Here is a 16240-nt window from a genome sequence, read left to right as displayed (position 1 = left end):
TATCCTCTGGAAATCGATGCCGGACCTAAAGCAGTTTAAAACGGCCATGAACGACAACCCCTATGGCCTACAACTGGAAATGGAGCAACACAGTCCTGAAATAATCCACTTCTTGGATATAGAAATAAGGATCGAAAAAAGGATACTACAAACGAGGGTCTACAGAAAACCTACAACCATACCATCGTACATCCCCTTCGATTCCTGTGACCCCTACTCCTATAAAATGGCTGCCTTTAGGGCTTTAATAGAAAGAGCCTACACGCACTCTTCCACAAACGATGCTCTACAACAGGAATTAACGTTTATTAATAGAATAGCAAGAGAGCACGGTTACACTAACATCGTAAAAAAGTTATATAACCGGCACCTCCATACAAGCAGTATAACAAACCAAGAAAGCGTAGTGAAAAAAGTTACCAGAGAAGAAAACACAGAAAGGACCCCGATGACATACAACCCGCACCTTAAAACAATATACAACACAATTGCGAAAAAAAGGGGAATTAAAATCGCTTATCGGAGAAACCCTTCCATATACAGCCTATTGAGAAACGGAAAAGACGCACCTAACCCGTATAGGCTTCCGGGAGTGTACAGTATCCCTCTACAGGACGACAGATGGCAGAAACAATTACTGTACATAGGGTCCACTAAACGCCCACTATGCACTAGAATAAAGGAGCATAAATCCGACATTACCCGCCATAAATACACAACGGCATTGTCAACGTATGCAGCAAACCCGGATATAACACCGAATTTTAACGAGGCAAAGGTGATCCGCACCACCCAACATCAAGAACATCTGAGAACTCTGGAGGAAATTGAAATTTATAAAGCCGATCGCACAACAACATGTATTAATTTCAAGGAAGAAAGGAAACTCTCCACTGCTTGGCAGTTTTTATTAGAAGAAAGGCCGTAAATCAGTTGACGTCACGCGTATTTATCATAGGAGGCGCACATCGTTCCCAAACGGAATAAAAGAAAATTTAAATATTTGGAACGGCACGCGGTTGCCCAACGTACTCGATCGTTTAAATTACGGAACACGTTCCATTTATTTATGCTGTTCGATTATCAAATCCAGAATTGGCCTGAGGAAGAGCCCAGGAGGGGCAATGAAAACGTTCGCCATTTAGAAAAATAGTTCGCACCGGTTATCGGTTTTAGAAGGTATTTAATTTTTTTCTAAAAATACATAATACATACAAACCAGCTTGAAGTAGATTTAATTATATGAAATAATAATATTTGAGATTTGTAAATAAGTAATTAGTTTTGTTTTGAAGTAATTGTGGCATTGTATTAATTTTTTGATTGTCTACAAATGTATTAATATAATTTAGTTGATTAAATATTGTTCAATACCTGTTTTATAATTAATATAGAATCCTTTTCCAGTTCGTGATCCATCAGCCTTCATTCGTAAATACATTTGATTAGTAGTAGTTCTATAAGAGTTTGTTTCTGGTACTCTCTGACCACAATACTTCAGCAACAACGGACTCTCTTCAGAAGCACCATCAAAAATCTAAGATAAAATTTAATTAAATAATTAAAAAAATGGTGTTTTCATGAAAATTTTTGATCTTTAATAAATGATTTATCATCAAACACTTATTGAAATATTAATTGTTGTACATAGCTGACACTAAAGTAAAAAGATTTAAAACAACTAGATATGACAGATGGCATAAAACATATGAACCATAATCAATCAATTTAATCAATCATTCAAAGGATCTAAATTATCAGATTATTATTACTGTCTTTAAGTCAAATTACATTGTTTAATCAGCTAATTAATAGCAATATTACAGTCTAATAATAATAATCTAGTAGTTTTGGTTCTAATAATTTTAGCTTCTAACTCAAAAAGTACAGAAATAAGATACTTTTGTATACATCTTCAGTTTGTAATGAATACACTTTAAATTTAAAAAGAATAACAGAATCCATTTTTAACTTAATTTTAAATCTATAATTAAACCCTTTTTTTGCAAATACATGTTGATTTCACATAAAATATGTTATAAATAATTAATACCCTTTAAAACTTAATAAATTATAAAATTTATATTTAGTTTTAAATTATCTAATTTAAATGATATGCTCTCCACCTCAAATTAGTAGTGTCTGGCCTTTGTACATAATACTTTTCCTGTTAGCAAGCCCCTGTATATCATACTTTTCCTGACAGCAATAGTCATGTCTGTCATGTATCTAACTCCTTTGAGAAAAAATTTTTTAATTGAAACAACATGACTTCCGGTTTGCATTGTATATATTGTAGTTAATCTCTATATAACCTATTATCCTTGGGGGGAATTTTATATACCCTTGGTGTTCTTTCTATGTCCACTTGATCCTTTTGGAAGGATAGAGCCCTTGTATACATTGGGTCTACAAGAAGATCTCTCAAACAACATTTCCCTAAACACAGAACTGATATTGAAAAGAAGAAAAAATCACCACCTTGGCTATATATGATAGTGAATCCAAGATTATACCAGAACTACAACAGGTTACCATAATATGACAAACCCATCATATAAACCAACTTAGAAATTTGGAGGCATTGGAGATTTTTAAAGCAGACCACCAGAGCCATTTGATCAATTTTAAAGACAAAAAACAAATCTCAAAGGCATGGCAAGCTATGTGTGACTAGTAAAGTTCTTTGGAAAATCCTGAAGAACCTTACTTGGAAGGAATCAACTATAATTGCGTGGCGCCGGGTAAATGATTTCTGCCGATGAATAACCTATCAGGTGGAGAGAAAACAGTAGCGGCGTTAGTTCTTCTGTTTGCCATACACAGTTATCAACCTGCTCCGTTCTTCGTTTTAGATGAAATAGATGCAGCTCTGGATAATTGAATTGAATTTATTTATATTTTTTTTAGGTTGCTCGTTTCATTCGAGAACAGACAGAGATATCTTTTCAGTGCATAGTTATATCCTTAAAAGAGGAATTTTATGGTCACACTGATGCTCTAGTTGGTATTGTTCCTGATCCAGGAGTGTGTGCAATCAGCAGTGATAACTTTGGATCTGACTGAATATGAAAAACGACTAAATTTAAAAAAAAAACAAAAGTTAATTTTGTCTAAATAGGTATTTTGTATGTTATCAGTGAAAGATGCTGTAAATAAAAAGCTAAAAGAAAAAAATTTTATTTATGTCTAAATTTTCAAGTTTTTTCCTGGCATACAAGATTATTATAAATAAAAATTTAATATCTATTTTTCACAGTTTTGATTTACATAAGTGACTATGAAGTTTACTTACAGCTAAGTAACTTCCTGAACAATTTGTGCTTGATGGCATATCAAACTCTGTAAAAGTAAATTCAATCAAATAGTTTTTGTCAACTTCTATTAACCATGAACAATCATCAGAAACATCATAATTTTGAGGATAATTTGGTGAAGCTATATTCCCAGAAGATGCTCTATATAAACCACCACAACCTATTTAAATAAGAAAATTAAAAAATTTATTTTTAATTAAAGAATATAAGTTACTTATATACAGGGTGACCCAGACCACTTGTACTGTACATCCCCTTTAAAATGAAGGGAAGCAAGTTTCATCAAAAGTCCTAAAAATTTTTATGAGTAAATGAAATATGCTCTATTGAATGATGATATTTGCAACTTCTGAGATTTGCTGGTAATGAGCTATTCAGGTTGAAAGTCAATTCTATTAAATCAAACATATTTTTAAATTTAGAATTGGATTAAATTCAAAAAATAAAACAAATATTTTTTCTGAAAACATCTTCATTGATCATAAAATGATTTTTAAAGTGTGAATAAACTCTTCCTGGCAAAACCTTATTACAAGTTGTTTCATTGTAATAGTTTTCAGCTGGTTAAATATTCAGTGTCATATTAATATAAAAGAAAAAACATGAAAAGTCAGTTGAAAAGGGTTTACCACAACAGTTGTAGCAGCCTATATGACTAATGAGAATGAAGATACATAAAGTTAACAAAAAAGCAGGGACTGTCAACTACAAAAAAGCCAACACATTATCATCAGAATGGAAATCATTGTTTAAAGTCATATAAGAAAGATTTTATTGGATTTGTGAATAGACTCCACCATATATGTGGCAATGATCAATTGGATTAATATTCTACATAATTTACATTTGTAAATTTTATTCTATGTGTTGTTCTATATTGTTAATTTGATGTAAAACCTGAATGTGATTGCCCTATATGATTGAAAATTTTTGTTTTTGAATTTATTTAGTTTGTGTGTGCTGGATTTTTGTTTATTTAATGAATTGATATTCAGTGTCAACAAACATAAGCATTACTCTTTGTGTTTACATTTTTTCATTTCAAATAAGTTTTCATTTTCAGTTACACACCTATCAAAGATGCCATAGTAGTCTACGTAGCGATGCCCTATGAAATTGTTTTAGTGACAAATTTTTTCAAACAGATTAGATGCTTGCATTTGTAGAACAGTGCTCAATTTGAACATTTTATTTGAACAACACTTAAAATGCTAAATAGAATACACCGAAAGAGTTTATACCAACAAATTACAGTAAAACCTTGCTAAGTTTAACAACATTAACTTGAAGCTGTTTTCAGGTCCCTAGCATAGTATATAGAGTTTTTCATATACAGTCTCCTTAAGTTGAAATTGTTGGTAGTTTTACTCAAACCCATTTTCCTGTGTACAGTTCATTCCACCCTTTGATAGGTCCCTTTGTTTGTTATATTCCATGTGAATATAAACAGTTAAGATAAACAAGCACTATTGTTTCATTCTTAATACAACACCACGTCTTCTTTGAAACCGTTATCAACTAAATAAAGATGGAAATAAAGCCAAGTGTTTAATTAAAACTCAACTTTGGGTTCATAGTCCAACAACACCATGTCATTATAATTGTGCATCAACATCTTTTTAATGATATAGTATGTTATTGACATTATGATTGGGGCATAAGGAGGTTCCTTGAGATGCACTCAAAGGTATTACAAACTGTATACAACTTTGTAATCATTCTGTGAACAGATTCTTGAGAAATGGCTTAATAATGAGAAATTTACAGTCATGGAAAAATTTTTGAAAATTGGATATTAAACTTGTTAATTTGAAACTCTAACTCAAAGTTGAGATTTTTTTCCTCCTTAAACTTCAACTTAATGAGGTTTACTAAACTGTGTAAGAGTAGTAATAATTTTTGTTAGTTCAGCATTAATTACATATGATTATTATGCTTTGCATATATCAATGGAATGTTAATAAAAATATTTTGTAACAAAATATTTTAACTGTCATTTTTCTCCATGCATCACAATTTCCTGATCATTTTATGGTCAATGGAGATGTTTCAGAAAAAATATTAGAGACAAACTTGTATTATTTTTTATTTTAATCCTATTCTAAATTTAAAAGTATAATGTTCAGTTTAATAAAATTAATTTTTTGGCATAGATAGTCCATTACCAGAAAATACTGGAAGTTGAAATTATTACTGCTTGATAGAGCATACCTGATTTATTTATCAAAATTTTTAAAATTTTTGATGAAACTTTCTTCTTTTCATTTTAAAAGGGGTCTAGGGGCAAAACTGTGCCGTGCTATTATGAGGCTAGTCAACTGGGGGGAACTGTCTCGATAACCAAGCAATCAACACAGTCGTGTGGGGGTGGGAAGACTCACCAAGACAGGTTTTCCATCTTAAAACCGTTTAATAAAAATAGAAGTTTCTTACAATTTTCTTCAAAGCTTGGACAAAACCCAACTTTGGGAGCGAATAAAAACTTTTTTTCTTCTTTTTGGTTGAGTGTCCAACGTTCAGTCTAAAGTTCTCTCGGTCCCTCGACAACGTATGTTTTGATGGACGGCCCTGGGGCATGCGACACAGTTTCGAATCTAGAGTTCAAAAGAACGGTGAATCTAGAAGAAACACAATATCTCCAGGAATGATGGTTAGTTTCAGGTGTTGACTAGTTGGTCGATGTTGGTCCACACAGTGGCAACTCCTGATGGTGAACACCAACAACCGGAAACCAAGAACCTCGAATGTCCTTGAAAAGTGCAGTTTGATAAGTTTTTCATCCAAAGTCGCTTCCCCATTGGTCTCTCATCGTCACCTGGTGACAATTCGAAACCCGATGGTGGATGCAGGAGAGGTTAACGTTGCAACTGAATACGACTCCTCTCTAGCTGTGATTTCCTTGACTTTAGTCTTTTCTATTGTTTACATAGTTTACAAAAAAAAACTTCCATTGTTCAATTGAGACATTCAATTCCTCCCATTCGCGTCTGAAAAGGAGATCTTTAATTTCTCGATTGATACTCCACATTTGGACCTCCCAGTCAACTCCCGTTTGGGTCCTCACACTATAATAAAAGAAATGGCTACATTGGGCAGCACTGTAAGGGGACAGCATAAGCAGCAATTAAGGGGCGGCATAAATAACATTTAACGGCGGCATTATTTTGAAGACTTGCATCATACTGAGAAAATCTACCGCACGGCCCTGCCTATGGGTGGCTGGTCACCCTGTATAAAACATTATTTGTATAATAAATAGAATATATTAAAAATTCTATATATATAAAGCATACGCCGTTACATAAAATGAATATACAGTGGAACTTCACTTAACGAGCACCTTGCACAACGAGTATTTCACATAACGAGCAAAACAAATTGTAAAAATTTACCTTGCTTAACAAGCAATATTTCGCATAATGAGTGATGAGGAGAGGGAAAGTCCCAAATTGTGTGCATGCGGCATGCTCCATCAGTCTGTGTTTAGCACTCCTTCTGCTAGCATCTTAGTGTTGCTTGTGCTCACATTTTTCCAAACTTGTGTTCACACATATTACTTATAAACATCAACAACCATAGCCCGTTATATAATAAACACGCCAAACGATATGCCAAATTCTTGGGTCATTAAATTTAATGACCGATTCCAAATTAAATTTTAGAAATGTCTGAATTAAAAATTAACTATTTATAATTATTAAATTTAATACGAGATGGAAACATAACTACCTACCTCTAGTCAAATAAATTAATTTCTAATATTTAATTATAGCCTTTACATAACCCAAGAATTTGGCATATCGTTTGGAGTGTTTATCAAACATATTAGCTGTGATTTTTTTTTTGTTTCTGCAAATCAAATTCATTCCAGGATGGTTCATTCCACGCTAGAAGAAATGATGATGATGATTCATGCTCCTTAACAGTGTATATTGTACAATTTTTTTGAATAAATGTTATGCATAAAACATTTGAGCATTTTTTCAGCATGGAACACATTATCATATTTTAAATTAATTTCTATGGGAAAAATTGTTTCACTTAACGAGTGTTTCGCGTTACGAGTAAGACTCTGGAACGAATATGCTCGTTAAGCGAGGTTCCACTGTATTTATCAAATAATTACATTATTAATGTTATACCAATTACAAACTAATTTTTACCTAACTACAGTATATAATTAAGATGTTGAATTGAAATCAATTCACTATTCCATATCTTAAAATCTAAAAAAATTATATAAAATTTTAACTTATTTAGAGTTATTATTACTAATGCTAATATTAGATTATATTATTAACAGGGCTTGAATTTTTTTGCAAATAAACATTTGAGTTTTTTGTTGATATTCCTGAAAGTAAATAGAAAAGCGAATATCCAGAAAGCCTACAACCTAAAATTCAAGATTTATAAATGCGTAATTCAAATACAAAAGCATAGTTTGAATATTCTGCCTATTAAAGCATATTTTCTTGTTTTCAAAAATTTTTTAGATAAGTGGGAGTAACACAGCACAGTCCATAGTGAGTTTAATCCTAAAGATGGAGGCAGATAAAACCCGAAGACTTGATAATTGTGAGGCCCCGAAAATAGTTCAAACTTATAAGGATTTAAAATAAATTCTAATAAATTATTAATGCAACAAGAAAACAAATAACCAAAGTGTCAAGCTGGTGACACCAGACTTTGATATCATCGCTCATATACAATACAGAAAAGGAGATAAAATTGTGAACAAAAGAAATAGAAAAAAGGGGAGTTGTTTATAATTTTAAAATACAATCAAAGGAAATAACAAGATAAAATATGAATGCGGGTGTCTTAGTTATTGGTAACTTTTGATCAGAGTCGAAAGGATGGTGTTGGATAAACCATCCTGGGCAGACCTTTCTCGTGAGCTAAACTGGTCTTGAATTCCACCTGGAGACAGGTAAGAGACCAGTAGGGAAATGAGGAAGGGAAAGCCTGACTAATGAAAAGAAGATAATGGGGGAAAGGAAGTATAAAAACCTCCATGAGGCTGTTGCTTCCTTCTGTGTCTACCTCCTGTGCCACCGACTTCTCTGAACCCTGAGCTCAATCAACTCGGACCTCTGACCAACTCACCGCTGCCCCAGGGCTGCCTAGCCAAAACATCAACCAAACTAAATCCAGACCAACAGGAACATTGAGACTCCATTCTGTTATTAGGATTTATAGTATCTGATGTAAGCATAACCTTCAACTAAATAAAAAGTTTTGTGTTAGTACTTGTTTCCTCCTGAAAACACCACCCATATACGCAAGGCCCCTAGGTCATTCCTAATGAGGGAGTAAAAATTTTCCACCCTCCAACTGGTGTACTTACACAATGCATTAGAAAATCCAGCTTTTCCATTGTTTGGTGGATTCACGTAACAAACTTTTGTATAATTTGGATGACAAAACCATATAGTCTACTAACTCCAGTAGTATAATCTGGAATGTACAGTACTTTGAATCATTTTGTTACTTTATTTGTTTTACTGTGAATCTGCTTATTATTTTGTTTTAACAATGTATATTTTTAATACTTTACTGTTTTACCAGTACTTTAGTTTATTATTCTGTTTTATTGTATTAGCACCCCCCTTTTTTATGTATAATTTTTTTGTTTTATGGCGTGTTTAATCTTAATGTTCTAAACATCGAATCGGACATGTTAAATCAAAAAAGCTGATGAGGGACTCCAGGTCTGAAATGCATTCTGAAAATAGAATAGGGTTTTTCTAAGTCTAATTTGATGTCTTGTGGTGGTGTAATAAGTCTAGTGATAATTACTTTTCATTATAATGTATTTTTATGACGACTATTTTATGCATTGTTTTTACAAATTATATAATTACTCTAATTTTGTCGAATATAAAATAAAATATAATATAAAATTATAGGAATTAACATAACATATATTATTATTATTAAATATATTTTGAAACTTTAATTATAACACTATAATTCTACATTTAACACTAAACTTCTATTATATTCCACTTATTAAAAATTGAATTTATTCTAATGAGTAAAGTAAAGTTTTATATGTATACATACCACCATCAATTGTTTGATAATGAGCAATAAATCCTTTGCCATTGATGGTAAAATCACTAGAAAACTGCAAAGTCATATGATTGCCTTGAGAATGAATGGTTTTATTATTTTGAGTATCACATAATTGTAACAAGAGTGGTGCAGATAAATCACTACCACCATATATCTAAAATTCAAAATTTTCCAAAATTAAATATTTTAAGATTTTATTATTATTGTAACATTTAAAAATTTATTAAACTTGTAAATTAATTGTGGAACTATATAAATTATTTTAAATTAAGGTTCCTAATACTATTGTATGATTTAAAAAAAAAAAATCACAATTCAACATAAAATGCTTTTATCAAAACAAAAACTTAAAAATCATGAAAATAGTTTGGATTATCTAAAAGCTTTCCTGATGAATATGTCAAAAACTATTTAATTGCTTTTTTAATTACACATTGTAACAATTAATTTTTAAATAATTAGTATTATTATTTCTTTTAATTAAGGTAAACAGTAAATTTTTTTACCTTTAAGAAATCATAAATGCAATCATGTGTTCCTTCTATCTCAAGGTGGTCTATTTGGATTGAAATTCTTTTATCTATAGGTACAGATATATACCATACGCATGAAATATTTAAAGGATAATAAGAAGGATAATTTGGAGTTGTAATAGTATCTGACCACCTGGTAAGTTCACCACCACAACCTAAAAATCATATTTGTTTTATAAAAATTTGTTTACAATATATGCTATTATAATAACTAAATTACAACAAATATATTTTTATATCAAACAACAGTATTGATATAAAAATACTACTTTCTTTTATGAATCAATTTATTTTATCAATTCAACTATTAATTCCTCTTGGAGAGACTAGCCAAGTTTTAAACAGTTAGTAATTTTTATTCCTTTTGTTTATAGGAGAAAAATTTGTAATTGTTATAGAAACAGTCAGACATCAGTGGCGTAGCGAGGGGGTGCAAGGGGCTGTATCATGCACTGGGCACCACTTGCAGAGAGGTGCCCAAATGGTCTCCAAGACAAACTATATGTGTTTCTGGAGGGGGAGAGGGGCACCAATAAAGTGTCAGGTGCCAGTTATGCCCCGGGCGCCAGTTATGTTCTGCCAGTTAAGCCACTGTCAGACATATACAAACATCTCAAAACCTGATGTTGGTAATCGAAGCCAAACAATTGCTGTAATGTATGAAGCTATTTTTCACTACTATTAATAATTAAATTTAAAGTAATTTGTTACTAAAGGTAGGTGTTAGGTGTCATCTTTTATTATATTTAATAATTATAATTATATTAATATTTATTAAATAATTTAGAATATTCTGGAAGAAAAGAATTGGCCTGGTGGGGGACATGAATCCGCAACTCCCATTTACTGTGTGGATGCATTGCCAATTATGCTACCCTCCATCCAATCCTCCCCTTCCAGACATTTAATTTTACATATAACCATTCACGATCACTTACGGCACCAACTGGGGACAACTTTATAGTCCTCGGCCTATAATCACCCACTATGGCATATACTAGCACTAAGCCATCGCTTTACCTTGGGATGGATGGTGTATATATATATATATATATATCAATGATTAAGTGCTAATTTTCATAACGAATCATCATAAGTATCAAGTTTGTAGCTTGTGGCTGTGAACAAATTTTGAGATTTAATTTATAAATAAGCATATGAAGATGCATTGAATTTGTTGCAATTTTTTCTCCACATACTATACTAGTGCTTTTCCACTACTGATTTAATCATGCTTCCAATCTTTACAATTACAAAGAACACAACACAAAAACATATACAATTACTTTTCCATTAAGCAATAAACCATACAAAGAAAACTTTCTTCTTATGGTTTAATTGCAAGAAAAGCAACATCAGCATTTAAAAAATATGTACACTTCAATTGTAGAATTAGATTTAAAAAGAAAGATATATTTATTTGAATACATAGCATAATTTGTTTTAAATATTAAATAAAAAATTAAAATACTAATACAGTAAACACCCAATTTAACAAACTAATTGGAGAAAAGAATATCTACTATGACCAAAAGTCCATTCAATTGAATATGTTTTTATTTTTTATGAGTTTTTATGAATTTGAAAATGTATTTACAATGAACTTAAAATGTACAAGATAAGTTAAAATGTATTATAATGTATAAGTATGAATAAAATAATATGATAATGTTTATTGAATAATTTATATTCATTGACTCATTGTTCCAATCTTTCTAGCACACTCTATTTGCAAACAAAAAAGTGTTTTAAATTTTTCCTACAAGACAAATTTTTTGTCTGTTAGATCTGAAGTTTGTTTAATTGAAGATTTACTGTATATTTTATATTACCTTCAACTTTCCACTCTAGTCGAAATCCATCATAAGAAACACTATGATCACTTTTAAATCGTACAATAGCTATATGTGATGATGTTGTTAATGAAGGTAAAGTTGTAAATAATCCACAGTATTTCTGAATTTCTACCTCAGTATTATCACGCAATTTTTCTAAAATCTAAACAAAAAATAATTGAAAAAAGTTTTTAAAATGATTAATTATAACTAATTTAAAAAGACTGACTGAAATTATTTATAGTAAATTTTTTTTTTTAAATATCCATTATACATTAAAAATAAAAAGAGTTAGATACAAGGGTGAATCAAAAAGTAAAGGCAATTTTGAAAGTACTCTGTAAAAATAAGAAATTGGTGCTGACATGCAACACCATGTCTGCATATGGGCTGATGGGTAGCTAGTCCACCCAGCATTCCATCATTTAGTCAAATTGCAGCAAGCAATGAGGTTAGAAGTATGGATGTCCACTCAGTGATTACACCATTGAGGAACAACATGCTATTCTGTGAGCAGAGGGAGTTAAACCTGCAGAAATCCATCACTGGATGTTGGCATAGTATCGAGCACACAATATGCATCAATGAAATATCTGTGAGTGGATAAGGCATGCTTTAAGGAGAGAAGAATAAGTGTAATGGGTGAAAGCCAACCTGGTCACCCATCAACATCACACATGGAGCAACACATACAGAAGGCAAATGCCTTGATCATAGAAGACAGACAACTAACATTAGCACAAATAGCGAAAATCATGGACATCAGTTATGGATCTTGTAAGTTAGCTGACTTTTAGGGGGATTGTTAATCCCACCTCAGGATGATCTAGGGTCATTTGCATGTAGGTGTGGTGGAGGAGACAAAGATAACAAGTATCTTACAAAAAACCTATTTATTTTGACAGAAAATAACTTACACTATGCACAAAGTTCTTTAAACAATTGAAGGTTCAAAAGTTCTAAGTGTCAAGGATATTTTTTCTAACATTGCTCGAAGGTTGACCCCGGGGCAGTGGCAGATGACAAGATTCATCAGTTGGCATTGGCGGCACTGCTCTCTGTATAGGCACAAGGGTGGAAAACTCCATCTTTCGTGTATTGACACACAGTATCTTTTTGCTTTGGACTCCACTAACTGAGTGCTGACTTGCCAAGTTCACAATCGGGGATTATATCAATCTCTATTCTCCCCTTTTGTCCATTCTGATTGGTTCCACGCCTCTTTTTCCCACTTCCCAATTGGTCCCTCATCTGTCCCTAAGTGAAAGACAAGACCTATTCGGGTCATGAGAAAGATCCACTTCAGAGAACCTACCCGAAACCATCCATTAACTGGGTGTTGATAGGACTTAAAACTTGTGCTCATATTCCCTCATTGTTGTCTAGTCTATGACATTAGAATTTTAACAATCCAATGCAATGTCCCCTTTTATAAGTAACTTTTCCCCTTTTCCAAAATTTTTCTGTTCTAATTACTTGTATATGAGTGCCTTGTCAAAGGTCCATCTCTACTGAAGGACGCTCATTTACATTTATTGCGTCATGTTTTACATTAATAGTATTCTTTTTCTCATCTTGGTTTCATATGACTAGCACAACAAATCCTATCTTTGATCGGTTTTAACAATGGAGTTTTTTTCCCCGTCTAGTTTCATTTTAAAAAATTTCTATAATAAATGTTTAATTTCAACCCATTTTTGGAACCTCACAATCTGCACAAGCCATAGTGCAAGATGACTTGGGATACCATAAAGTTTGTGCACAGCGGGGTCCCAAACATCTTACAACTCAGCATAGGTAGCAGCATGTAGATTTTGAAACCTGGTTTCTCCAATGCTATGAAGAAGATCCCAGTACCTTGGAATGAATTTTGACAGGTGATGAGACATGGGTACACCAGTAAAAACTGGAGAGAAAGAGGCAAAACATGGAGTAGAAACATCTATCCTACTCTGTTTGCAAGAAATTCAAACAACAACCATCCTGCAAAAAACTGAAGCTAATGCTCTTTTGTGATACACAAGGACCTCTATTCGGATGGCATTCCAGGCACATGGTGAAACTGTAAACAGTGCAACATATTGGTCTTGTGCTTTGTTGCAAGACCAATTCATCAAAAACGACACAGACTACTGTCCAAAGGAGTGCTACTGCTCCACGACAATGACAACCACATACAGCAACACCAATGGTACAGACTGCACAACAGTTAGAATTTGAATTTTTTCTGCATCCTCCTTATAGTCCCAATCTAGTGCCATGTGATTACCACATCTTTAGCCTCTTGAAGGAGACATTATGCAGTTGCAGGTTCAGCTCAGATTATGAGGTTCAGCAAACAGTGCAGATGTGGCTTAATGAGTAACTAAAAAGCTTCTTTTTAGAAGAAATTAAGAAGCTCATTGAATGATACCAGAAGTGCATTGCTGTGCAGGGGAACTATGTTGAAAAGTGACATGTGCATTTGTTCTCCATCAGTGGAAATACAGTTGTTATATGGAAATTGTCTTTATTTTGTGATTCATCTACATAAATTGAATTTTAATTTAGTTGAACATTAACATTGTTAGTCTATTGTCTAGTATACAAAGATCATTGAAAAACACTTATAATTTTATAAACAATATGTAAATGAAAAATATATAACAGTCTTTTCTGTTAAACTATAAATAAATCTGTGCACTCTGGTTCAAAAAAATATAACAATTAGTTTGTTACTTTATAAAATAATCCTTATTTCACAATTTCTTTCACAGAATTAAAATTAATAAAAATTATAAAATTAACATTAAAAAAAACTTTACCTATTTACAAAATTCACAAACAAAATTTTTGAATTAACTTTTTCAAGAATTTTAATAAAAAATAAAATTCATAATATTTTAAATTTTATTTTAAAATAAATTTTCTTAACTTAAAATCAAATTAAATAAGAACACCGACATATTCCTCAATACAAACAAATCTTCCTTAACAAATTTGAAAAATCAGTAAAAATTATTGTGAAAGAAAAAAACAGATGTTTAAACAAAAATATCTTGAATATATGTGAAGTGTGCAATGCCATAAGGTTGTAAATGCCATTTTTCTCAAAATACGTTTTATTGAAGAAATCAATTTTAAATGCAATGTTTTTTCCTACAAAAAAATATTGTGGCGATAGTGGCGCTCTAAGTGGCTATATTTTGAAGATGAATTTATGTGCAAGCCATAACATTTTAAGTGCCATGTGACTTTTGGCGCGTAAAATGTTACGGTTTACATTTACATCATTTTGTTATTCCAATTTGTAACGCAGTGAGTTTTTTACGCAGAACCGGATAACTGAATCCCAGTTTATTAATAGTTAACCTGCATCACCTTATTATTTGATATTTCAAAATGATATTCGGACTTCCATTAATCTTTCAAATTTGAAGTTTTTAAATACATTTTAACTTTTATTACACTAAATTAATACCTTATTGTTTATATTTTCCTTTATTTATCATAATTATATTACAATTGATAAAGATTACAGCCCAGTTCAAGTACCAAAACTGTGGGCCCAACATTGTTGAAGCCAGGAAGCAGTCACTAATAGATTATTGCCAGTTTTTAATGTTAAAATTGATATTGAATTTGTAAATTGTGTTTAATAATTTAAATGTAAGTTTTTGGTATTCAAAACTGTTTTTCAGCTGTAGAAACATTAATTTTATGATTGCAATTGTTTTTGGCATTTACAACTTTATGCACTTGCACAATTTTGGCATTTACAACATTATGGCTCTAACCCTGTTTTTAAACTTTTTTTGTTTCCTTACCATCATACTTAGGTGTTTGAAATTAAACCCAATGTTTTATTCCAAAGTGTAAATTGTTAAAATAATTTTTATAGCATTTGATTAAAGTTTGTTCATTATAAAAAGTGTTTTTTCTCTCTCCTAAAAAGTTTGTTTTTTGGCATTTACAACATTATGGCATTGCACGCTTCATGTATATAAATTAACTTAATAACAGAATGGATATTGTATATATTGTGTCTATTAATTAGATAAATATATTAAATACATAAATAAAAACACTCCCATACAAGTGTATAAATCACCTTAGGCTATTGTATTGGACCAAAATGTTTTACACAAAAGAGACTGCATAGAAATATGCCAAATGACTTCTGGATTAAATCAGGCTTCTCTTGCCACTTTAATCTGGCAGTTGTTTGGCATATTACTAAAATATCAAGGTTTTGGGATTACGGATGTCCCGATACCACAAAAGTATCAATACCAGCATCCTGAGTAGTTTTAAAGTGTCAATACCGCAGTGGCGTGCCGTCATTGGAAGCGATGGAAGCGCCGATTCCACCATCCAATGACCTTCCCTTGAATTTTATAAAATATAAATTTTCATATTTTAACGTACTTTGAATTAATTAAAATTAATATTTTATTATAACTGCATTATGTATCTTTTACAAATTTCTATACTACAT

At 31.6% G+C, this 16240-nt stretch overlaps 1 protein-coding gene across 1 annotated transcript in view; it reads right to left on the bottom strand.

Annotated features, from left to right (window-relative positions):
• The window catches only part of LOC136980838 (cubilin-like), a 292841-nt gene that overhangs the window by 172653 nt on the left and 103948 nt on the right, over positions 1 to 16240 (bottom strand). Inside the window, 5 exon segments of the mRNA XM_067277042.1 lie at positions 1375 to 1537; positions 3296 to 3477; positions 9384 to 9549; positions 9902 to 10083; positions 11761 to 11926. Coding sequence (XP_067133143.1) covers positions 1375 to 1537; positions 3296 to 3477; positions 9384 to 9549; positions 9902 to 10083; positions 11761 to 11926 — 859 coding nt within the window.

This window comes from Centruroides vittatus, unplaced genomic scaffold (assembly GCF_030686945.1).
Source record: "Centruroides vittatus isolate TY-2023 unplaced genomic scaffold, ASM3068694v2 contig_726, whole genome shotgun sequence".
Lineage (NCBI taxonomy): Eukaryota > Metazoa > Arthropoda > Arachnida > Scorpiones > Buthidae > Centruroides > Centruroides vittatus.
This window is presented reverse-complemented; position numbering and strand designations above follow the sequence as displayed.